Raw genomic sequence first — 25,784 nt, forward strand, 5'->3', positions numbered from 1 at the left:
AAATGCCCCATGCCAGTCCGTCTCATCTCTCCAATGCCTAATATGTCAATATTTATGCGTTCCATTTCTTTCTTAACAATTTCTAATTTTCTTACATTCATGGCTCTCACATTCCATGTTCCAATCACTAGGGTCTGCTTACAACTGTTCCTCCTCCTTTGTATTTCCATACTTGATAGTTCTACCTAGGTTGCCCTTTTGGTAAACCAACAGAATATGCAATTTCAACAACAAATTGTGGCTAACCTTGAAAGAATCCCAGAACACTTCATTGTGCTCATGTAAAATCTATACTTGGACCATAAAGTAGTTGTCAGAACAGAGGAAGGAAAAAATTGCATGGTTCAAAATCAGGAAAGGTATACATCAGGGATGCATTCTATCTCCATACTTTTTAAATCTATATGCAGAACAGGTCATTTGGGAGGTTGGACATTATGAGGAGCAATGTGGCATCAGCATTGGAGGAATACTCAGCAACCTACATTATACAGATGACACATCTTGCTCGCTGAAACTGAGGAGAATCTGAAGCTTTTCTGCAGAAGGTCAAGGACTTCAGTCTTCAATATGGATTGAAGCTCAACCTCAAGAAAACAAAGATTCTCACCACTAGGCTAGTTGGTAGCATCATGATTGACAGAGAAGAGATTGAGATTGGTGATAACTTCGGCTTGCTTAGTTCCACAATCAACACAAATCAACACAATCAATTTCATGACCAGTAGTCAGGAAATCAAAAGACAAATTGCACTGGGAAAATCTGTTATCAGAGTCCTCTCCAGAGTGCTGAAGAGCAAAGATATTAGTCTGGAGACTAAGGTGCTATGTATCCAGGCCATGGTCATTGCAATTATTTCCTATGCATCAGAGAGCTCGATAATAACTCAGGATAATAGATGCCTTTGAGTTGTGGTGCTGGAGAAGAGTGTTGAACATACCATGACTGCCAAGACAATAAATAAGTCATCCTGGAGACCATGAAAGCAAGCTCTTCCTCAGAAGCAGGAATTTTGAAGCTCTGTCTCACTACTTTGGACATGTTACCAAGAAGGACCAGTCCTTGGAGAGGGGTATATCATGCTTGGAAGGTTGGAGGGACAGTACAGGAGAGAAAGAGCCTGGATGAGATGAATTGACTCAGTGACTGGGGTAATAAGCGTAAGTGTATTGGAGACAATGAGATTGGTTTAGGATAGGCAAGAGTTCAGAGGTATTGTACATAGGGTTGCTATGAGTTGCACGTGACTTGATGACACATAATGACAACTAATCAAAGAAAATGACAGGAACAATACATCAACAGAGAACTACCAGAAATACAAGCTGGATTTGTAAGATGTTGTGGCGCTAGGGATATCATTGCTGATGTCAGGTGGATCTTAGCTGAAAGCAGAGAGTAGCAGAAGGCTATCTATTTGTGTTTTATCAACTATGCAAAGTCATTTGACTGTGTGGGTCACAACAAGTTGTGGCTAACATTAAGAATGTGAATCTGGTGTGAAAAACAATGTATGTGAGCTTTGTAAGTAGACCAGTATATAATAAAAACTTTCTTTCCATTAAAAAAAAGGAAGGGGAATCCTAGAACATTTGATTGTGCTTATACAAAATCTGTCCCTAGACTAAGAAGCTGTTGTCTGAACAGAGCAAGGGAACACTACATGGTTCAAAATCAAGAAAGGAGTGTGTCAGGGATATATCTTTTCTCTATGAACCTTTCAACCTATATGTTGCACAGATCATTTGAGAGGCTGGACTTTATGAAATATATGTTATCAGAATGAGTAAGACTCATCATCAACCTGTATTAGGCTGATAGCACAACCTCGCTTGCTGAAAGTGAGGAGGACTTTAAGCATTTGCTGCAGAAGATCAAACACTGCAGCCTTCACTATGAATTGCAATTCAACACCAAGGAAATGAAGAGTCTCACCATGGGGTCAATTGGTAGCATCATGATAGCTGGAGAAGCTATTGCGATTGATAACAATTTCATCTTTCTCAGATCCACAATCAACACTCTTGGAACCAGCAGTCAGAAAACTAAAAGAAAAGTTGCACTGCAAAAATCTACGTGTAGGACCTCTCCAGAGTGCGAAAGAGCAACAAGGTCAGTCTAAAGCCTAAGATGCACCTGCTCCAAGCCATGATCTTCTCATTAGCTTATTATACATCTGAAAGCTAGACAATGACTAAGGATGACAGCAGATGGATCAATGCCTTTGAACTGTGGTGCTGGAGAAGAGTATTGTATATTCTATGGACTACCCAGAGAATAAACAGCTCTGTCTTAGAGAGGGTGAAACCAAGTTGCTCCTTGGAGGCAAGGATTTTGAAGCTCCATCTGACATACTACGGGCATGTTGTTAGGAGGGCCAGTCCTTGGAAAAGGACATCATGCTTGAAAGGGTGGAGGGACAGTGCAGGAAAGGGAGATCTTCGATGAGATGGATTGGCACAGTGATTGTGGCAATGGGGTCAAGTGTGTATGTAAGAGACAGTGAGATTGGCTCTGGATGGGGTAAATTTCAGTATCATTGGTCATAGGGTTGTTGGGAGTTGTAGTCCACTTGATGGCACATAACAACAATAGCAACATATATCATGGACTGCTGGAAAAACAACCAAATCTGTCTTGGAGGAAATACAAACAGGCCCCAAGAAACTTAGTCTTACATATTTTTTTATATTTTTTTCTTATTGTTGTGTGTGTGTACCGTCAAATCAGATCTGACTGGTACAGGAGGATATTGCGCCTCCTTCTCCGGCAGAGCATCTGGTGGATTCGAACCGTGTTCCTCTGGGATTGCAGTGCAGCTTCTTGTCACTAGGCCACCAGAGCTCCCCTAAGTCTTACATATTTTAGACATGTTCTTAAGAGGCGCCAGTCCTTGGAAAGAGATATTCTGGACTGGTGGACGGTCAGTGAAAAAGTGTGGAGTTTATCTTTTAATATGACTTTTCCCAGGCGTTATTTGACTTGGCTATGTAGATGAGCAGGAATATGGGAATGATGCGTATTAGCCAATTTACAATTCTTATAGTTAGGTACTATCAAGTCGAGCACAACCCATAGCTACCCTATGAACAACATACCTGAACCCTGTCCTATCTTGTGCCATCCTCATACTTTCTAACACACTAGAGCGCATTGCTACAGTCACTGTGACAGTAAACCTGGTTGAAGTTCTGCTTCACCTTCATTGACCCTCTGCCTTTCCAAATATCATGTCCCTCTTCAAGGTATAACCTCTCCAAGCAACATGCCTGAAGTATGTGAAGCAAATATGTAAGACAAAGCTTTATCATCTTTACTTCCAAGGAGCACTCTGGCTGCACTTTCTCCAAGACATAGTTGTATGTTCTTTTGGCTGTCCATAAGGGAATTGGCCAGTCTCAATGATATACAAGGGGATTGGATAGTCTTGGTATTGAATTGAGCAAGCAAGCAGCAGCAGCAGCAGCAAGAAGCAGATACATCTGCTACCATTGAAGAAGAAGCGAGAGAATATAAGATGCCCTTCTTGCTCCAGCTATACCAATGGCAAGAATATCTATGGACAAACTCGAGACTTGACATGAGATGGAAGCTTGGCAGAGGAAAACCAAATTTGACAGGACTGAGACCTTTGTTGGACAACTAAGGGTAGAAAGCCAATGTTGGCAGTACGGAGAACTTGGAAACACTCACTGGCCTAAAGCCACAAGGCTAGAGGCTGAGGTGCCTGTGTGCACATTTCAGGAACTGTCTTGGCTGTATTCTGTCTTTAATCTTGATTATAATCTTTTGACTTCCCCAATATGGATCTGTGTGGTTTGTGAACTAAAGCATCTGATTTTGGAAGCAGCAAAGCAGTAAGATTGGTATTGAGATGAATAGAAATAGGTATGGGAGCATAGGGGACATGTCTGACCTCATGTTGTTGTTGGGTGCTGTCGAGTAGAGTATGACTCATAGAAACCCTATGAACAAAAGATCTGAACCCCGGTCTTTCCTGTGCCATCCTCACAGTCCCTGACACACAAGAGCCCATGCCAATCTACCTGCTTGACAGTCTTCCTCTCCTTCACCGACCCGCGACCCTTCCCAGCATCGTGTCCCTCTCCAAGGAATAGCAGCAACTCCTAGCAACATGCCCAAAGTATGTGAGGCAAAGTCTCATTATTCCTTCATCCTAAGAGCACTCTGGCTGCACCCTTTCCAAGGTGTATCTGTTTGTTCTCTCTGTTCAGTGCTCTTCTCCAACTCCACAGCTCAAAGGCGTCAATTCTTTTTCCGTCATCCTTATTCTGACCCCAGGGGAATAGGGTTATTTTTCTTCTTGATGCTGTGGACTGGGACAATCCCCCTTTGTGAAGTTGGTAAAGGACAGATGTTTCTGTCCCCATGAGGCCCTTGCTCTTTTTACAGAGAAGGAGACCCTCAAGAAAATGGATTGACACAGTGACTGTGACAATGGACTCAAATATGTTGGAGATGGGATGTTGCAGGTTCAGATCTGTTGTTTATAGGGTCCTGGGCCACCCGACAAAACTAACAATCATTTAGAGAATAAATCACCAGGCCTCTTCCCACTAGTCTGTCTTAGTCTGGAAACTCTTCTGAAGCCTGTAGTCTGTGTTCCATAAGTGACCCTGCAGTTGTTTGAAGTACTGACGGCACAACTCTAACCTCCAAAGCAACCAGCAAACCACCATAGCAGGGAAACTGACATGTAAGTGGTGGATGTGTTTTTTCAGAAGGAGTTAAACGGGAACATTCTCTAAAATACTGATGGAACAAGGATCTTTCTGAGAAATCTTTGCATGCAACATTAAAGACAAAGCACAACACACATGTAATGAAATACACACATAATGAAAATACATTTTCTGGTATCAGTTAAGATCTGACATGAAAGGTGGTCAAAAAAATGCTGAGTGGGTTTAAAACCAAGCTCAGAAACTTCAGCATACTTCTTATTTTAAAACTGAAGACCCTTAATCATATTCGGTTTGCTGCTTGTAGAGAATGTAAAATCTGGAGGGTCCAGGGTGTAGAAGCTTTGTTGTAGAAGTCATATGTTAGCTGGCACTTCCACCTGGTGGCAGAGTATTCTTATTGCAAATAAAAAACCAGAAGGAAAGGAGAGCACCAATTTTTAAAATATACACTCTTTAAACAAAACCATAGCATTAAACAGCTGAATTTTAATTTTCTAAAAACCCATATTTTACATATGAACCGGGAGCCAAATAGAGCAGTGGTTAAGGGCTGCTAACATGGACCCCACCAGCTGCTCTGGAAGAAACATGTGGCAATCTGATCTGCTTCAGTACAGACTTTGTTGTTTCTAAATCTCTTAGCACCATTCCAACCCATTTTTAACACCATAAACAGCAGAAGAAAACATTGCTTTGTCCTGTGTGAACCTCATACCCATTGCTATGTTTGACCCCATCGATGCAGTCACTGTGGCAATCCATCTCCTTCTGGATTTTTCTCTTTGTGGCTGACATTTTACTCTCCCAAGTAGAATGTTTTTCCTTTGTTATTCTCTTGATAACACAACCAAAACATGTGACAAAGTCTCACCACGCTTGCCATAAAAAGATTTTTCTTTAAAAAAATTTTTATTTTACTTTTGCGTATGTGAGTACAATCAAATCGGTTCTGACTGGTACAGGAGGAGATTGCCCTTTCTTTCCCAGCTGAGCATCTGGTGGATTTGAACCACGTGCCTCTGGGATTGCAGCTTCTTGCCACTAGGCCACCAAAGCTCCTTTAGAAAGAGCTTTCTTGTTGCACTTCTTCCCAGACAGATTTGCTCATCAATGCATGATATGTTCAATATTCTACTCTAACATTATAAGTCAAAAGCATCAATTCTTCTGGGTTTTCCTTATTTTTATTATTTGTCCAGTTTTTGCCTTCATATTAAGGCATTTACAATGTCATGGTTTGGGTCAAGTGGACCTTGGTTCTGAAGGTAATATATTTACTTCTTAATACTTTGAAGAGGTGTTTGGTAGCAGATTAACCCACCGTAATAAAATTCTCACCACTGGGCCAATTGGCAGCATCAGGATGGATGGTAAAGAGATTGAGATTGTTCATAGCTTTAGTTTACTTGGTTCCACAGTCAACACTTTTGGCACCAGTAGCCAGGAAATTAAAAGATGTATTGCCATGGGAAAGTCTGCTGTTAGGGACCTTTCCAGAGTACTGAAGAGCAATGGTGTCTCTCTGGAGACTAAGGTGCGTCTGATAGAGGCCATGGTCTTTGCGATCACTTGTTATGCATCAGAGAGTTGGACAATGACTAAGGAGGATAGAAAGAGAATTGATGCTTTTGAGCTGTGGTGCTGGAGAAGAGTATTGAGGGTACCATGGACTGCTAGGAAAACAAACAGATTCATCCTAGAAAGGCTTAAACCGGGCAGTTCCTTGGAGGCAAGGATTCTGAGGCTCCATCTAACATACTTTGGACATGTTGTAAGGAGGGACCGGTCCTTGGAGAGGGACATCATGCTTGAGAGGGTAGAGGGACAGTGCAGGAGAGGAAGGCCCTCTATGAGATGGATTGATTCAGTGACTGGGATAATCAGGATGGGAGTGTCAGAGACAGTGCGATTGGCACAGGACAGAGCAGAGTTTAGGGCTGTTGTACATAGCGTTGCTGTGAGTCACAAGGGACTCGACGGCACATAACAACAACAACAACAACAATACGTAATTTGATTTCTTGGCTGCTCCTTCAATGATGTGAATTGTAGATCCAAATAAAATGAAACCCTTAACAACTTCAATCTTTTCTCCATTGATTATGCTCTTGCTTATTGGTACAGTTGTGAGGATTTTTGTTATTTTTTTGTTCGGGAGTGAGCCATACTGAAAGCTGTATGCAGCCTTTCATCTTTTTCATCAGTAAGTTCTCTAAGTCCTTTTCACTTTCAGCAAGTAACTTTGCATCATCTACATATCACAGGTTATTGAGTTCCCCCCCCAGTGCTAACTTTGTTCGTCTTCATATAGTCCAGCTTCTCAGATTATTGTATGCAATATACATACTGAATTGTGGGGTTGTTATGTACCATCGACTCAGCTAACCCATAGCTGACCCTCCAGCAGTCAATCACATGGGAGAAGATTGTTCATCTTTCTTCTGCTGAGCATCTGGTGAATTTGAACCTTGTGTCATTGTGTTGACAGCACAGTTCATTACTATTAAGTCACCAGAGTTCCCTTTCAATATGTATATTGAATAGGTGTAGTGAAAGAATACATATAGTCCTACTGCACATCTTTTAAATTTTTTAAATAAAAATGTTTATTTTATTTTATACTGATTTGTTTACAAAGTTCAAATACATTGTTTTTCACACCAGATCTGTCCCATTTTCCTCACCACCCCCCACCCATCAAATTGTGCTACTCTATGATTACCTCCCCCTCATTCTCACACCTCTGTTTCTACACCCCACCCCCAACCCACACACTCATTCTACAATAAAGGTTTTATCCAGAGTTCAGTCCTTAAGGGATTGAGTTAGTTCACTTAGCATAATGCTCTTCAGTCTCTCCCAAGTTAGGCAGGAATTTACAAAATCATTGCTTCTGTGTGCTGTGTAGTATTTCATAGTGTGATATACTGTAATTTCTCAAGACATTTTATTGTGGTTGGACATCTGCATTGTTTCTATGTTCTTGCAATGCTGAATAACACTGCTACAAACATTGGTGTACAAGTCTCTGTTTGAGCCTCAGTTCTTATTCTTTGGGATATATTCCAAGCAGTGGAACAGCTGGGTCATATGGAATTTCTATGTTCAGCTTTTTGAGGAAACGCCAAACTGTCTTCCAGAGTGGTTGTGCCATTTTACAATCCCACCAACAATGACTAGGAGTTTCTATCTTGCCACAGCCTTTCCAACATTTATTACTTGCTGTCCTGTTAAACATTGCCACTGCTACTGGAGTGAGATGGTATCTCATTGTGGTTTTGATTTGCATCTCTCTCTGGACAGTGATTTTGAGCATTCCTTCATATACCTTTTGGCCATTTGAATATCTTCCTTTGTGAAAATTCTTTTCATGTCTTTTGCCCATTTTGTAATTGAGTTATCAGTCTTTTTCTTGTGGAGGCCCAGGAATATTCTGTAAACTTTGCTATGAAACTCTTGTCTGAGATGGTATTGACAAATGTTTGTTCAAAGTTGGTAGGTTTTCTTTTCATCCTGTTGGAAAAAGGTTTTGAAGTGCACAAGGATTTAATCTTTAGAAGAACCTATTCATCAATTTTATCTTCTCAAAATTGTTCATTTCTGGCTGTATTTGGCAGTCTCTTTATATAACAGACTAGGCCTTCTAAATTTGATCCCACTTTGTTTCTTATGAACTTTATGATTTGGGGATTTACTCCGAGGTCTTTGATCCACCTTGAGTTGATTTTTGTGTATGGTGTGAGATGTGGATCCTGTTTCAGCTTTCTGCAGGTGGAAGTCCAGTTTTTCCAGCACCATTTGTTGAAGAGGTTGTCATTTCTCCATTTGATAAGTTTTATTTCCTTACCAAATATCAGTTGACCATAGACAGCTGAGTCTATTTCTGGGTTCTCAATTCTGTTTCATTGGTCTATGTGCTTGTCATTGTATCAGTACCATGCTGGGAATTACCTTGTTATGTGAATGTGAAACAAAATGCCTCTTGATCTATGCATAGATTTTCCATGAGGATAATTAGGTGTTCTGGGATGTGTGTGTGTGTGTGTGTGTGTGTGTGTGTGTGTGTGTGTGTATGAGATGTATTCTTTGTTATGATCCACATATTTGAATGTCTTTGCAGACCCCGTAAAACACAGGTGAACTTCTTTCTGGTATTCCCTGAATTTGGCCAAGACACATTTGAGGTAAGTGACAATAGTACTCCACATACTCTGCAGACTCCAAATTGGAGTGTGATGTTAATGATACATCAGTGTAGATATGTGTAGTAGTTGTAACTTTGGAAGCCCTGTAGGGCCATTCTGCTACCCTACAGGATTGTTATGAGTAGAACTGCATGCCATTGTCAAATTTTTATAACCATAGTATTTTTATTTAAATTAGTAATAATACCCTAGTACAAACGAATTTGACATTGCTGACATTTTTTAAGAATGAGTTTGTTGGTTCACTCATTCTTTTTTTTCTTTTGTTTTTTTTTTTTTCACTCATTCTTAAAAAAAAAATTCTATTGCGTGCCTACTTTGTGGCATGCACTTCTAGGCACTTGTAATGCATCTGTGAACAAGAAATTCTACCTTAGCATGCATTTTTAATGTGCTTTCCATATACTATACATACATATTTTGTGCATTGCTGTTGTTGTTGTGTACCTTCGAGTCAGAAGTGACCCATAGCTAACCCTCCAGCAGGTTTTCAAAGGCAGTTAATCGTATGGGAGATTACCCATCTTTTCTCCACATTTTGTGCATAGCTCTAGGTTTTAAAAATTTTTACTCAATGTTAACATACCAAATTTCGAAATCCATATTAACATGGCAAATTAAATCAGAAACTGGGTGCAGACCCTGTCCAGTCGCCTTAAGAATCCACTCCGGCACAATGAGAGTTAAATTAGCTTGTCTTAGGGGGGCAGAGCAGGACAAGTAGAGAGGGCCTCTGGGTCAATTCACTGCTCCTTAAAACAACACGCCCCTTAGCACTAAGTCTCTGGACTTTGTCCCTCTAATCCTTATCGCAGCGCCAACACGCCCCCTGGTGGCATTTTGCAGCCAGATCACCAGTCTCGGAATAGAAGTATACGGAACCCAGGAAACGGGCTCCAACTTCTGGGGACGAAGATAGGGACGGACTCGAGCGGTGTAGTTCCATGGCTGCGATGGAGGCAATGATATTTGGGGTCCAGGGTCTGCGACTCTGCCGCGTCGCCTCCGCCCGCGGAGTCAGCCAGAGTGAGTTTCAATTGCTATGAGAACAGGGAGTTGAGGCCTAAAGGGTGGTGTCCACCCAGGTTGGGTCAGAGGCGGGTCCTAGGAGCAGCATGGTCCCGCCGGGTGTAGGGCAGAGCATTTTGCTGTTCCTCTCGCTTTGGGTTTGGAAGAGCTGGTGGGGTGTGCGGGGTGCAGGCACCCTCGCCAGGGCCGCGGGGGCAACATTTGACACTCTCGGGGAACCCGTGTCCCCGCATTCATATTGTTCCTGTGTTCCCCTAGAAATGTAGTTTGGGTGAGGGACCTGCAGTGTTCTGGAGCTCCTTTTGTCCTCCTCAAGAGTTCTTTTAGACTGAATTTTGCTCACATTCTTAATGACTGCGGCCTCCTTTGGACCTCTTTCCTGTTGTTTTTGGACTTTATTGCAAAGCACAGAGTCCACGGAAGAAATTGTTTGGGAATATAGAGGTCTGATGGTAAAAGAGGAAGGTTAAAGGACAAATCAAGCTCAATTGTTACTTTATTCTCTTGGCATTTGGTTTAATTATTACAATTATAGTTAGAATTAGAACTATATTTCTAATTATAGTTAGAAAGCTATTTAGGTTTACTTCTGGGCATCTTTTTAGATATCTGTGGCCTCCTATTCTTCCCTTTTCATGACGTGTATTTATTGTCGTGTATCATGTAGTGGACTCTGATTTAAGACAACCCCAGGTGTATCAGGGTAGAACTGTACTTCATCAGGTTTTGAGTGACTGATCTTTTGATAAATAGATTTCCAGATCAGATCTTCCGAAGTACAAGTGGTTGAACTTGAACCTCCAACTTTCTGTTAGCAGTCTAGTGCATTAACTATATTACCTAAAGTTTTAGGAGTAGACTGGAGTGAAGGTGTTGACGGTATATAAATGTGTTCTTTTTAACTTTCACATTAATTGTAATTTCTCTGTAGGATTTATAGCAACATCACCAGCTTCTCAGTTGTCACCAACTGAATTGACGGAAATGCGGAATGAGCTCTTTAATAAAGAGAAAAGCAGGCAGTTATCATTAACTCCTCGAACTGAGAAGATTGAGGTTAAACATGTTGGAAAAACTGACCCTGGCACTGTCTTTGTGATGAATAAAAATATTTCGACTCCTTATAGTTGTGCCATGCGTAAGTAATAAATCAGGATTCGGTTATGGGGTTTGTTTTTTTAATTTGTCGAGCACATGTTGTTTATATCTGTATTGTGATTTGAGTGAGAGTTTACTGAAAGTGATTACTGCATCCAGCAATTTGTACACATTTTGTTCTGTGACATTAATTACAGTATTAACAAGCGACTCCCTTTTCCTAGTTTCTCTCTGTAATTCTAATTTACTGGAGCTCTTCTCTAACTCTCCTTGCCTTCCCTTTCAAGATCCTACTCTTTGACCAGTTTATATGAGCAATTCATGAAAACTTTTACAGAGAAGACATGTTAGAAGCTCCCTTAACTTTTCATAAATTCTCCTGTATTTGCTGTCTGTGTTCACTGTCTCTTTAGCTCATGAGGGGACTATGGGTCATGCAAAGTTGGTATTGTTGGGCAGAGAGTGTCTGGAGACTTTTTGAATATGACTTAAGTTTGCTGCTGTTGCTGTTAGATGGTATTGAGGCCACTCTGACTCAGTGACCCTGTGTACAGTAAAACACTGATCCTACACCATTGTCACAGTCTGTGCTATGCTTGACCCCATTGTGCAGCCACTGTGTCATTACTTTTCATTAAGGGACTTCCTCTTTATATCTCACCCTCTACCTCACCAAATACATTTTCTTACACCCCTAAAAAGCTAAGTATCATCAAGCTGTCTATGACTTAAAATGATCCTGTGAACAAAAGATCATTGCCCTATCCTCTACCATCCACATGGTCTCTCTCCTGCTCAAGTCCACTGTACTATTTACTGTGTCAGTCCATCTATTAAAGGGTCTTCTTTTCTTTCGCTCACCCTCTACCCTTCCTTCTGAAAATAAGCCCAAACAGAATGAGATGGAGTTTCAACATCCTTGCCCATAAGCAGCACTCCATAAGCTGCCCTTTCATCAAGACAGATGTATTATTTTGGTAGTCAGTGGTATATTCAGTACTCTATTCATCATCCAACTTTCAGATGCAAGTTGTTTCATCCATTACTCAATATCTGAATGGTTAATTAATAACTATTTTATAGCATTTTACTTTTGGGTTTTGTTACATTTAAAATATTAATCCATTTTAATCTAGATTTAAGTGAGTGGTACTGCAGTAAGTCCATTTTGGCTCTTGTGGATGGACAGCCGTGGGACATGTACAAGCCTTTGACCAAGTCCTGTGAGATTAAATTTCTCACTTTCAAAGATCGGAATCCAAGAGAAGTGAATAAGGTATTTCCCTACATTTCTCCTTCTTACTGCCCTGCTCATATCCTCCAGCCCAGTTTTTTTTAAAGCTTATTTTCTGTGGTGTACGAAATGTTAACAGATAGCTCAAATGCTGTTGTACCAGATAATCAGTTTACTTTAACAAGTAAACATAACATTGTTGTTATGTGCCATCATGTTGGAACTAACTCCTAGCTGACCCTCCAGTGGAATTTCAAAAGTTGACCATCTTTCTCTATTTCTTAGATTAGAAATTTCCATAATCTAAAATACCAGTGTCATCCATTTCCCTGTACTTTGATTTGAGAAAAGTATATGACGTATTTTTTATCTTCTTATCTTTTTTCAGCCTCCATGTATGGGTTATCCTGTGTATTGTGGGTGATTGATTCCCAGGCTACTGCTTTAGTTGAACATTTTACCATCTTACATGGATTATTAAAATGAATTCTTAACTTTCTCTTTTTTTTTTTTTAATATCTATTCTTCCTTTATAGTCCTCTGTGATTTTTAAAATAAGTGACATGATTGGCTCTGGCTTCAGTTCAGCAGTCAAATCCAAATCATCCAACTGCCCTCAGAGGAGGTATAAGTCAGTTTCTCCTTCAGGCGTCCAGTAAGAACGGCAAAAACCTTTAACTGTGGCCAGCACAAATGCAAGAAGACTCAGGTTATACCTTGCCACAGCCACAGTTTCTCCACAGCAGTGCCACAGTCTATCCACCACTAGAGTCTTACTCTCACCAGGATCTTGCTCCATTCTCCCTCAAGTCTTTCCAGCACATGTCTTGCTCACCTCTCTGGTGTGGGAGCACTCTCTTTTCCTAGTCTCACAGTTGTTGGTGATTTGCAAGACCATGTTCCTGCATTTAAGGTAGCTAGAGACCAGAGAGGCTAACTGTAATGGCTAAAAAAAGCTAACATTTAGGCTAACACCACAGAACCCAAAGGCATGCAGTTTGAATCCACCAGCTGCTCCATGGGAGAAAGATGAGCACCTCCTTATGTGCCATTTGCTGCCTCTGAGAACCCACTGGAGGGTCAGCTGTGGGTCAGTTCCAACTTGACAGTAAGTAACAACAGCATATTGTTTTAGCATAAGCTTATCAACAAATTATCATGGATTTAAAAATCAAGTAATTAATCAGTAGTATGGCTTTTTTGCTGGTTGTGCATGGTGATCCAGATGGGCAAGTAAAGGGAAGGATTGGGGGTCGTGTGCTTTTTTTGGTGTTGTATTTGATACGTAGTACTGCTCTGCCCCTCTGCCCAAGAGCGGGATCCTTTAGGGTTTAAGGCTACTCAATGACATTGACTTAAAACCCCTCAGGGAAGGGAAGGAGGCTGCGACCAGGGGCCTGGATGACTGCACTCTGGGAGTTTGGTGGCTTTTTGGTGCTTGTGCACGGCTGTCCGAATGGGCAAGTAAAGGGAAGTTTTGTGCGTCATGTGCTTTTTTCGGGTCTTTGGGCCAAATTTATTTTTGAATGAATATTTCTTGAATGACATCGCAATCTTTTGTCTATTTGCTGCACTGAACATTTTGGTGGTGTTGTGATGCTCTACACTGTTCCATAGTCTTGTCAGATACCATAATGGTTACCCCTTATGTACAGTGTTTGGATGAATTTACAGATTGATTTATGCTGGGAAGCAGGAGTGGCATCCACTTCCTAAACTAGATACCTCTGAAAACTCTACAAACTCTCTAAACTCTACAAACTACAAATGTACAGAAATGATGGTAGTTCTAGAACAGAGTTATGTACAGAAATGATGCTAGTCATAGAACAGAGTTTAGGTCTTTTGTGCAAAACTTACAAAACTTACTCTCAATCGTTTTTGACTTGATGACAGTTTGAGCACTGCTAAGTGAAACTAGTGCTTTTTTATCTGGAGGAACACTCTTCCACTTTGTATATCACTCTTTGTCAATGTGCTGTATGAAGTAACCTGGGTTTGCTGTGATGCTGAACCTTGTACCACTGGGGTATCAAATACCAGTATGGCTTCCCAATGTGGACTGTGTTTGGTGGAGCTTCCAACTGTAAAACAGTTTTGGAAGCAGGAGTGGCATCTTCTTCCTAAACCACATGCCTCTGGAAACTCTATCAACTTGGAGAAATGATGACAGTTATGGAAAGGCATTAGGTCTTTTGTTCATAGAGTCACTATGAGTTGTGCTTGACTCGATGGCAGTCAACAACAACAACAAATCAATAGTAAGACTTTCTCTTGGTTGATAACCTTTTTAGTGTCTGATATCTTGTATTGAAATATATCCATGATATAAACCTGATGCTTTATTCTTTTGTAGATTTTATTTTGATGAGTGAAAGTTTAGATAATGCAACATTATGATTACTGCTTATTGAGAATGGGCATATATTTGAGTAGTAGTTCCTGAGTCAGAGTTGATCTCAATTTTAATATTATAGAAACTTCAGTGAATCACTGTATGCATTATGTTTGTATGTTCTATCCTTTCCCCTAGGCTTATTGGCGCTCTTGTGCTATGATGATGGGCTGTGTAATAGAGCGAGCATTCAAGGATGAGTATGTCATTAGTTTGGTCAGAGCTCCAGAAATTCCTGGTAATGTACATTGATATTTACCTTTTATAATCCTTGACTCTTTTGGTGTTTATTTCTTAAAATAAGTTCATTTTTAATTTTGTCTCATATAAATTGCTCATAGATATATCCCATTTATTACTAGATTTATCATTTTATGATGAAATGTGACATAATCACAATGCTATATATTAAAGCCCCTAGATTACTAATGTCCACTTTACAGTCAACTCATTGTTGTCCTTTGATGTTAGGTATATTTGCCCTCACTGCTCACAACTAATTCTTCATCACAGTCACCCCCAGTTGCATAAAACATTTAAATTACTCAAAAGTCTTTCATCCTGGATTAGGTGCATTTTGGCATGCATGTTGACATCATTGCTCTTCAGCACTTTGGAGTTGTCACTGACAGCACTTTCCAATGCAGTATGTGTTTTGCCCAATGCAATAATGCGTTTTGATTTCCTGGCTGCTGGTGCCATGAGTAGTGATTGTGGATTCAAGCAAGATGAAATCACTGACAATTTCTTCCTCTTCTCTATCATGATGTTGCCAGAAGTGGCCCAGTAGTGAGGGGTTTTTTTTGTTTTCTTGATACTATAATAATATGATCCTATAGGTATAATACATTTTAAATAAAAACAGGTTTCCTAGCAGTATGGATAGTAGAAGTATGTACAACAGAAATAATTGTAAGAAACTCAAGAAATTATTCCCCATGTTGATTTTGTAGGAGTGAAAATGTTGGTTAAGGAGAACTTTAACTTCTAAGTGCCCTTTCTCTATTATGTGAATATTTCTGTTAGTATGAACATGAATATGTTTTTATAAAAAGAAGCACTGCATCGTTTATTATCAGGAAAAGTGTGTGTCAGGATTATATTCTTTCTCCATAACTCTTCAATCTATATGCTCAGCAAATTATTGGAGAGGCTGGACTATATGAATAAGAAGGTGACATCAGGATCAAAGGAAGATTCTTCAACACCCTGTTTTATGCAGATGATCCAACTTTGCTTTCTGAAAGCAAAGGTGACTTGAAGTACTTATGAAGAAGATCAAACATAACCTTCAATATGGATTACATCTCAACATCAAGAAAACAGAAATCCTCATCAGTGGACCAATAGGTAATATCATAATAGATGAAGAAAATATTGACGTTGTCAACAATTTTATCTTACTCACTTACTTCCTGTGCATCTGAAAGTTGGACAGTGAATAAATAAGGAAGACTGAAGAACCATGCCTTTGAATTCTGATGTTGGCAAAGAGTACTAGATATCCCATGGACTGCCAAAAGAATAAACAAATCTGTGTTGGAGGAAATGCAGCCAGAGGCAAAGATGGTGAAACTTTGTCGCACATATTTTGGGCATGTTATAAGGAGGGTCTAGTCCTTGGGAAAAGACATCACACTGGACAAAGTAAGGTCGAGGATTAGAGAAAGAGGGGAAGACCCTCAGTAAGAAAGATAACTTGACACAGTGCCTGTCCCTTTGGGCTTAAGTATGATGGAACTGGTGAGGATGATGCAGGACAAAGCAAGGTTCAGGTCTGTTGTTTAGAGGGAGCTCCGGTAGCTTTGTGAAAAGGAATTTCACTGCCAACTTAATGGTATGAGGTTGATAATGACAATAAAGGCTTTATGTTTTTCACAAAAAAAAAAAAAAAAAAAAGGTATGAGGTTGGAATCCACCAGCTGCTATGCAAGAGAAAAAGGGTAATTTCCTATGTGATTGACTCCTCTGAAGATCCACCGAAGAGTCAGCTGTGGGTCGAGTTTGACTCAAGGGTATACAACAACAATAGTGATAAAGGAGTTCAAGTTGTGCTGCCAGTGTGAAAGAACACAGTTTGAATCCACCAACTACTCTGCAGAATGATGCGAAGTCTCCTCCTGTGCTATTTACAGCCTCTGAAACGAACACTGGAGTGTGAACTGTGCATTGGTTCTGACTTCATGGTTCAGAAGAAAAATAACATGCTTGCTTTCAGGTAACTGAAACCGTAGAAAGTGAAAGCATGGATAAGAGGACTTCTCTAGTTTGTTCTTTTTGAGTTGTTTTATCTAGTAACTATTTGGAATCTCTATAGTGCTACTGTTCTTAGGAAAAAGTATGCATGTTTTATAAAATGGTGATTTTGGGTTAATAGAAGTGAGCTAATTTTTGGGACAGAACAAAAGTAACAAAGCTCTGGTGAGCTACCAGGTACGGCAGTAGTTTTAGAATTGGTAGAATTGGAAGAGATTGCTAATCCTTTTTTGTTACTGGATTTACAGTAATTGCTGGAGCCTTCTGCTATGATGTTGTTTTGGATAAGAAGCTGGATGAATGGATGCCAACTAAAGTAAGACCTTTAATTTTACAGGACTATCAATCCTGCAGCCTTTGTCTTTCTCTGTTATAATAATTCCTATATGTTTAGATTATAGTGTATGTGGAAGTTATTTAAAAGAATAGATTATTGTTACTTTTTAAATGTAATTATGACAAAGGCATAGGAAGGATAATATTTAATAATAGCATGGTCAATTGTTATAAAAGGAGCAAGAGAGTAAGGGCTAAGGGGCTGGCCATATCTAACCTTTACCAACTCCACAAAGGGGAACCATCCCCATCAACATCAGAAACACAAAATCAGTTCCTATAACGTTAGACATGTACCCCAGACTCCAGGACCTCTTTCTACTTATCCTAACATCACTATTACTGCTTTACTGAGTCCAAAATCTGTTACAAAAGCTCATGAAACCACATTAGAGAAGTCCAAAGGCTGTAATTCATGTTAGTAGCAGAATACAGTAACTCAGGATAGCTTCAGAAATGTGCAGGAACCTCAGCCTTTAGCCTTGAAGCTGTAGATTCATAGATCTGCCAGTTAATGTCTCTTCTCCTTTCCCCCTAATCCTCCAACAAACTTGGGCAAAAGGCTTTTAGTTCCATGAGGCCGCAGTCCAAAGGCCATCTCCATCTTATATCAGGTCTCTGGTTCTCTGCTACTGGCTACTATGGCTGCTGCACCAACAGACCCTGAATTGACTGACACAAGAATCTTTGGCTTTATTCTTTTGCTCCTTCTTTGCTGGTAGTGAGATTCTCAAATTATGCTGCTGGATCTGCTCAATTTAATGGCAAGACTAGCCAGTCCCCTTATGGATAGGCTAACATATCCTTTTTTGTATATTCTCACCCATCCACGTGGCAAAGTCAAACTCACAGGCGAGGCAAGTCATTTTGAACAGTAAACACTAAACACTACAGGTGCTTTGAAGTTTTATGCTTTGCTTGACTTTTTCTTAAAGTGCCTTCTTTCTTTTATTGTTCCTTAACACAGTGATTTTCAAGTATTACTACAGACACCCAAACACAACACTATCTTGGTTAGTTGATGTGATCGGCCTGGAGTTGTATATGCTTAGATACTACAGGTAGAGTTTAAAAAGCATTGCCGAAACTATGTGACTCCATTTTTATAATGGGATTAACATAGGGACAATGGGTCAAATTAAAGAATGAGACTGTTGATGAAGCAACTCCCACATAGAGCAGTACATCATGAGAGCTTTCTTTGTGAATGGTCTGCCTTCATAAGACAGGGTGGTGCCTTGAGTTCTGGGTTTTGGATAGCAGTTCTAGTTACCATTACTGTTGATTCTGAATCATTGTGACCATGTATATCACAGCTATGCTTTATAGGGTTTTGCATGGCTGCGCTTTTGGAAGGAGATGATCAGGCACATAATAGCACCAAATCACAGTCTTAGTTGAGCATAACTGGATATCTATGTTCAGCAATCAGAGAAGAGGAGGCAGTATTAGCCAATTGTATGTTGTCAATTCCATGATGTACTTCTCACCTGTACCCCTTGCTACATTTCAGTAGCTCTGAAAACAGAATGTATCTCAGAGTAAATAACATCTCATAGTTATAATTTGTAATGTTTGGGTTTTTTTGTAAGTCATACTTGCTGATGTGTTAGTGAAATAATGTTCTTGAAAAAAAGCAAAGGCTTTGGAGTTAGACGAGATTGAGGGTTAGACTCTAGTTCTAGAAGTTGTTGTCTAATTTTGCCCATATCAAGAGGGAGAGAGAAAGAGAGCAGAAAAGAGAAGCTAAGATGAAGGCAAGTAAAGGATTTAGCTCTGTTTCCACTGAACTTTCTCTTGTTAAATGCAGCCTCTTCTTTTATAGCTTCAAAGGTGAGAATACACATTTTTAACTGAGACAATATAACATACATTAGTCAAGATTCATCTCATTATCCATGACATTTCCTTCCTCTTTTATTCTTGGCTGTTATTTAATTTTTAAAAGTTTTTTTTTCAAGAAATATATCCTAAATCAGAGAGTTCATGGAATGGGTAGATGTATTAGAGAAAGCAACGGTGAGCTAGTTAAGTAACGGAAGAAGAGCAAGAAGTTTTTTCACTCAAATAATTCCAATAGAAATATATGAAGTCTAAAAAAATATGAAATATATAGAAAAATTTTTGTATAAAAGTATTTGCACCATAATGGTTGATCTTTGTGATCATTTATGGCCAAACTCCCCCCCAAAACCAAACAAAAACCTACACAAACTAAATAATTTCCCATTTTGGTGAAAATATATGCAACAAAGCATAATTCCATGTACCAGATTTTAGGTGTTGATGACAGTGGTAATACCACATTGTGTCACCATTCTCACTATCTCTAGCCATACTGTTTACGACCATTAATTCAGACTCTTTGCCACTTAAAGTTGTCAGTTGTGCTATAGTTCTTTTTGTTAGTTTGATTTCAATAAAGATAATTCTTTAAAGAGCATACTGCTCAAGGCAGACATTGTTTATTGTTGTTATTATGTGCTGTTGAGTTGCCTGCAATTCATAGTGACCCTGTGTACAACAGCCCTAAACCTTGCTCTATCCTGTGCCAGTCTTATTGTCTCTGACACACCAACCCCTGTTACCCCAGTCACTGTATCAATCCATCTCATCATGGGTCTTCCTCTCCTGAGCTGTCTCTCCACCCTCCCAAGCATGATGTCCCTCTCCAAGGCCTGGTCCTTCCTTACAACATGTCCAAAGTATGTCAGACGAAGCTTCAGACTCTGCCTCCAAGGAGCAGCCTGGTCTCACCCTTTCTAGGACAAACCTGCTTTGTTCTCCTAGCAATCCATGGTATAGTCAATACTGTTCTCCAGCAACCTTGTTTCTTAATAGACTTAAAATACTGTTTAATTCAAAGTTTGGCTCAAGGTTTAGAAGGTGCTACTAGGCAATAGATTAGGGGATTCCTCTAGTCTTAAGTGTATTTAGTATAGTAGCCTACTCTCCGTAATGATTTGAATTACTGTTTCATATTTTTCCTCCTTTGGCTAAAATCCATCTCTTAGGTCCTTGTTCCAAATGTTGAGAAATGGTAGCTAGGCATTAGTCAGTTCTGGTCTCTTGGCAAGGGAGATGGTAAATGGCCAGGAAGGCATTTAGCCTGCAGTCCATTTCCTTCTTCAGTTTATAAATGATCCCCTTCTGTTGCTCCAGGCTCAATTTTAGGCTTTGTTTAAGATGTCATAGACATTGTTAGTGTGCACTGTTAGTAATTGTATAGAAAAATTCTTTTCATGAAACAAAAATAGAGAGGTTAGAGAGATGCTGTATTTGAACAGGGCCAATGTTGACCTATTTTCTGGTGAAGCTTTCTAAATCATGCAAACAATATTTTCCCATTTATTTTAAAAGCTTAATTCCAGTCATACTATAAGCACCTTTTATGGTTTTTGCCTTAATGTTTGTTTAGTAACTTTTCTACTTGTTGTACCACAGTTTTAATGAACTATATAGATTATATAATTATATTAAAGACTATATAATTTGCATAAAAATGTAAATTTTTTTTAACATTTTAATAAACAGGCCCAACCTAGAGGCTTAATTTGTGAGGATCATTGTTAGAGGAGCTGATAACTTGAAAAATTTTATAATTTATAGAATTGGGAGAAGGTACTAATCTGCATTTTATAGTATAAATACTCTATTGTGACAAATTAGTTACTTTCTCTTGTTTTCTAATTTTTGGAGAAATACTTTTAGGTAACACATTATTAAGACTAATGCTTTCACTTTTAAGGAGAATCTACGTTCCTTCACAAAAGATGCTCATGCTTTAATTTATAAAGATCTTCCATTTGAAACTTTGGAAGTTGATGCGAAAGTGGCATTAGAAATATTTCAGCACAACAAGTAAGTTTTAAGTTTCCTCTGAAGAATATTAAACCTCTCTGAATTATATTTTCATTATAAAATGTCTTAATAATTCTTAAATTCAGTGCATAAATGACACCTTTCTATTTTTATCTTTTTTTTGGCCCTAGGCTCTTAACTTTTGTTTATCTTATTTTACTGAGAAAAACACTGTTGCCATTAGATAATTTCCTCACTTTGTTTTGCTTCTGCATTTATTAGGTCAAATATATATCCATAAACCTTTTCTTCCCTTTGTGAAGTGTTAACACATATTAAGAAGCTGTTACTTTGTGTGCTTTGCAGCTTTACCTTCCTATCCCTTTACTATTTAAATCAAAAGGATAAGATTGAAAATATAAGCATTTTGGAAATGAATTATACTTACATAGACAAATCTTAAATTTTATCTATTTATTATCCAATTGATAATTTGATTTTCTGTCAGCATTTTAAAACCCACTTGGCTATTGCAATTCCTTTCCCAGTTAGAGACTGTCACCTTATTCTACTACTTGTGCACCTTGTTATAAAAAGTACCACTGAGTCAGAACTGACCAATAGCTGACCCTCCAGTGGGTTTTCAGAGGCAGTAAACCACATGGGAGATTGCCCATCTTTCTTCCAGATTGTAGTTCGTGGATTTGAACTGCGTACCTTTGGGTTGGTAACAAAACTCCTTATTACTAGAGCACCAAAGATCCTTGATGAGGTATTAGTAAAGTATAGCCCACTTTTTCAAGACTAAGACTGAAAACAAAGAGAAAGTATCTTTAAATGACTTTTACATTAGTATTAATTTTTTTGTTCCTTTGCTACTTCTCAGGTACAAACTAGATTTTATAGAAGAAAAGGCATCTCAGAACCCAGAAAGAATAGTCAAGCTACACAGGTAAACTCTAAATGTAAAACCCCATCTTTTATTCTAATTCATAGTAAGCTTTATTAATACTTAAAAGAAGGGTACAGATAGATGCATTTATATCTTATTTTGTTACTCTTACTACCTTATGTTTGGTTCCTCTGTTCACTGTTTTACTATTGAAGAAATTGGAGGCTTTATTTTGAGAAAGTGACTGTCTCTATTTCTCATTGTTATTTTTACTTCTGAATTTCAGGGGTGGAAAAACCATTGTCTGAAAATTTTGTGTTATTTTAATATTGAAATTGTGCAAAGCATTCATTGTTATGAATTGAACATGATTGTTCCTGTATTTCCAGAAATGGAGACTGACTAGACAGTTACGCCTTATATTCTATGCGTAAATTAAACCAAATATGCTTTCTGAGGGAGGTAATGAGCATTTCATGGCTCATGTTGATACTCTTCCATGGATCCAGGAAAATGGATTTTGCAAATCTGATTTCATGGCCTGTATTTATGTCCTTCCATCATATTTTCATGATCTGAGCTTAACTTTTTAACTCTTGAAAGGAGCTCTTTGTTTCTGGATACCACCTGTCCTGCATATGGAATTTTAAACTTTGTTGCAGTGACTTTGGTTGAAGGTGTAGGATTTTGATTTTAGATATTGGATCTTGTTGACACCATGATATGGTAAGTAACTTAAAAACCTCTAAAGATAGATAAATGCTAACAAAAGGAAAAGTTCCCTTTGACTTTAATATTCAAGGCTTTGGAATCTTTACTTGAGACCGCAGTGTAGGAGTTGTTAGAGCCTACTTGAGGCATATAGAATGCTCTTGATTAGGGACCTAGCTGCAAAAGAGAATGAATAGATACTTTTTCTGTCCCCAAGCAGTTTATTAGAAATTATTTGATCTCTGTTTTTTTTAAATCTAATCAGATTCGGTGACTTCATAGATGTGAGTGAGGGGCCTCTCATTCCAAGAACAAGTGTTTGTTTCCAGTATGAAGTGTCTGCAGTTCACAACCTTCAAACCACCCAGTCAAATCTTGTACGAAGATTCCAAGGGCTCTCTCTTCCTACTCACTTAAGTGTAAGTAATATTTCAAGTCTAGTTCTTTCAGTTTGGGTTTGGGTGTATTTCTTGGCTTTATTTTATACCAATTTGAAGGCTATAAATTTCAATTTTCACAAAGTTGGACAGTGCTATATGTTATAATTTGGGCTTATAATTTAAAAATAATCTTGTCCAGATGTAAACAGCTAATCAACAAGAGAAAGTGTCAAAACTTAAATTAAGATGATATTTTTTTAGTTCTCAAGTTAGCCCAGTTGAAGGTGGATTGAGGGAATATTGGAATGCATGTTGGTAGACCTTTCTGAAATGCTTTTTGGCTATGTTTGGCATGTTCTTCTTTCCAGTTTTAGTGTTTTGTTTATGACTCAAACTCTCTCAGGTTCTATTTTGCTCTTACCTCTTAAAATTGCTTATATTTAGAAAACTTAATTTAAAAATAACTAGGGTAGACAGTAGTGACTGGACATTGGGCTCCAGCACATCGAGATGGTGAGGATGGACGCAGGATAGGACAAGGTTCAGATCTGTGTTCATTGGGTCCCTATGAATCATAGTTGACTTGATGGCACCTAATAACAATAATAATGGATAATACAGAAAGATTTTATATGCTTTTTCCAAGTTTTCCCAATACTTTGTAAAATCATACTATCATATCACAATCAGGTTATAAATATTAATACAGTAAAAATACAGAACTAGTGCATCCCCATAGGCACCATATGTTCCCTTACAATAGCCATGTATACTATTTGCCTGTTGTTGTTAGGTTCTCCCTCAAGTCAACTACAACTTACCCTCTGAGCAAGACATCTGACCCTTGCCCTGTCCTGTGCTGTTCTTGGGAGCTCTGTCATGTTCACACTCATAGTTGCAGTTGCTGTGTCAGTCCATGTCATTGAGGTTCTTGCTCTTCTACCTTTCACAGCATGAATTTTTCCCCCCTAAGAACTAAATCCTCCTGACAGCATGCCCAAGATAGGTGAGATTTTTCACCATTCTTGCCTCTGAGGCCCCTCTTTGTTGCACTTCCTCCAACAGATTTATTTGGGGTTTTTTTCCGTCCATGGTGGAATAGTCATTATTCTTCACTAACAACACAAAGTTATCACTAACAACTCAACTCAAAGGTCTCCATTCTTCTTTAGTCTTCCTTATACATTGCCCAACTTTCTGATGCATAGAAAGCAATTGAAAATACCATGGTTTGCATCAGGCACACCTTAGTCTTTAAACTGACATCCTGGCTATTTATCATAGTTTTGCTTATGTTCACCTGATTTCTCAAATTTTTATCTGGCAACCATTAATTAATTAATTAATTAATTAATCTTCATCTAAAATTTTTTTTCATTTCAATAATACAAGAATGGAGTGCAACAATGAATAAATCAAAATCCCACATTTTAAAACTTTGGTTAAAGTCACAATTAAAATAAAAAATTTTTAAAAAATACTAACAAGGGATTGTATGAAGGTTGTATTCTGTCCCCATAATTTACTCAGTCTGTATGCTGATCAAATTATTCGAGAAGCTAGACTTTATAAAGAAGAATGTCACATCAAGATTGGAGGAGGACTCATCAGTAACCTGTGTTACGCAGATAACTAAGCTTGCTTGCTGAAAGTGAGGAGGACTTGAAGCACTTGTTGGAGAAGATCAAAGAATACAGCCTTCAATATAGATTGCATCTCAATGTTAAAAGAACAAAAATTCTTAAGCACTGGACCTGCAGGCAACATCATGATAAATGGGAAAAAAGATTGAAACTGTCAACGACTTCATCTTGCTTTGATCCACAATCAAAACTCTTGGTACCAGCAGTCAGGAAATCAGGAGACATTTTACACTGGGAAAGTCTGCTGTCAGGGACCTCATCCAAATTATTGAGGAAAAGTGATGCCAGTTTAAGGACTAAGGTGTGTCAGAGTCAAGCCATGGTCTTTCCAGTCACTTGCTATACATCTGAGAGTTGGACAGTGAATAAGGATAACAACAGAATTGATGCCTTTGAGCTGTGGTGTTGGAGAAGGATACTGGACTGCCAAAAGAACAAACAAATATGCCCTGGAGAAGGTGGAGCAAGAGGCTTCCTTGGAGGCAAAGATGGTAAAGCTTTGCTCCATATACTTCAGGTATATTTCTGGGAGAGCCTGTTCCTTGGAGAGGGACATGATGGTTGGAAAAGTGGAGGATTGGCAAAGAAGAGGAAGACCTTTAACGAGGTAGATTGATACAGTGACTGCCTCAGTGGGCTTTAATGTGTCAGGAAATGTGAGGATGGCACAGAGTAGAACAGGGTTCAGATACATTGTTTATAGGTCATACTTCACTCACTGGCACTTAACACTACCACCACTAACAACCTCTCAAAAGTGTGGTGTCCCTTATTTATAGTATTAACAGTGTCTCTAATATTTTTTTTTCTGGGCTTCAAACAATATACATTTACATAGCCCTGCTCTACTAGTTGAGATTTCTAAACACATGCAGCCCTGGCCGTGCCCACCTGTTCTGTACCAAGAAATCTGGAATACAGTCACCTCTCCACTTGACTGGAAAAGATCCATATTGTTCCCATTTCAAAAAAAGGTGACCCAACAGCAAAGATGTTGTTGTTGTTATGTGCTGTCGAGTCGCCTGCGACTCATAGCGACCCTATGTACAACAGTCCTAAACTCCGCTCTGTCCTGTGCCAATCGCTCTGTCTCTGAC

At 38.9% G+C, this 25,784-nt stretch overlaps 1 protein-coding gene across 1 annotated transcript in view; it reads left to right on the forward strand.

Moving 5' to 3' along the window:
• The first annotated feature begins 10,878 nt into the window (after positions 1-10,878).
• MRPL39 (mitochondrial ribosomal protein L39) overlaps positions 10,879-25,784 on the forward strand; it is a 50,498-nt gene continuing 35,592 nt past the window's right edge. The window contains exons 1-7 of the mRNA XM_006896042.1: positions 10,879-11,079; positions 12,176-12,315; positions 14,807-14,906; positions 17,173-17,240; positions 21,009-21,121; positions 21,948-22,013; positions 22,930-23,083. Coding sequence (XP_006896104.1) covers positions 10,926-11,079; positions 12,176-12,315; positions 14,807-14,906; positions 17,173-17,240; positions 21,009-21,121; positions 21,948-22,013; positions 22,930-23,083 — 795 coding nt within the window. The 5' untranslated portion in view covers positions 10,879-10,925. The remainder of the gene's footprint in view (positions 11,080-12,175; positions 12,316-14,806; positions 14,907-17,172; positions 17,241-21,008; positions 21,122-21,947; positions 22,014-22,929; positions 23,084-25,784) is intronic.

Source organism: Elephantulus edwardii, unplaced genomic scaffold (assembly GCF_000299155.1).
Source record: "Elephantulus edwardii isolate Elephantulus edwardi_28Jun2011 unplaced genomic scaffold, EleEdw1.0 scaffold00180, whole genome shotgun sequence".
Classification (NCBI taxonomy): Eukaryota; Metazoa; Chordata; class Mammalia; order Macroscelidea; family Macroscelididae; genus Elephantulus; species Elephantulus edwardii.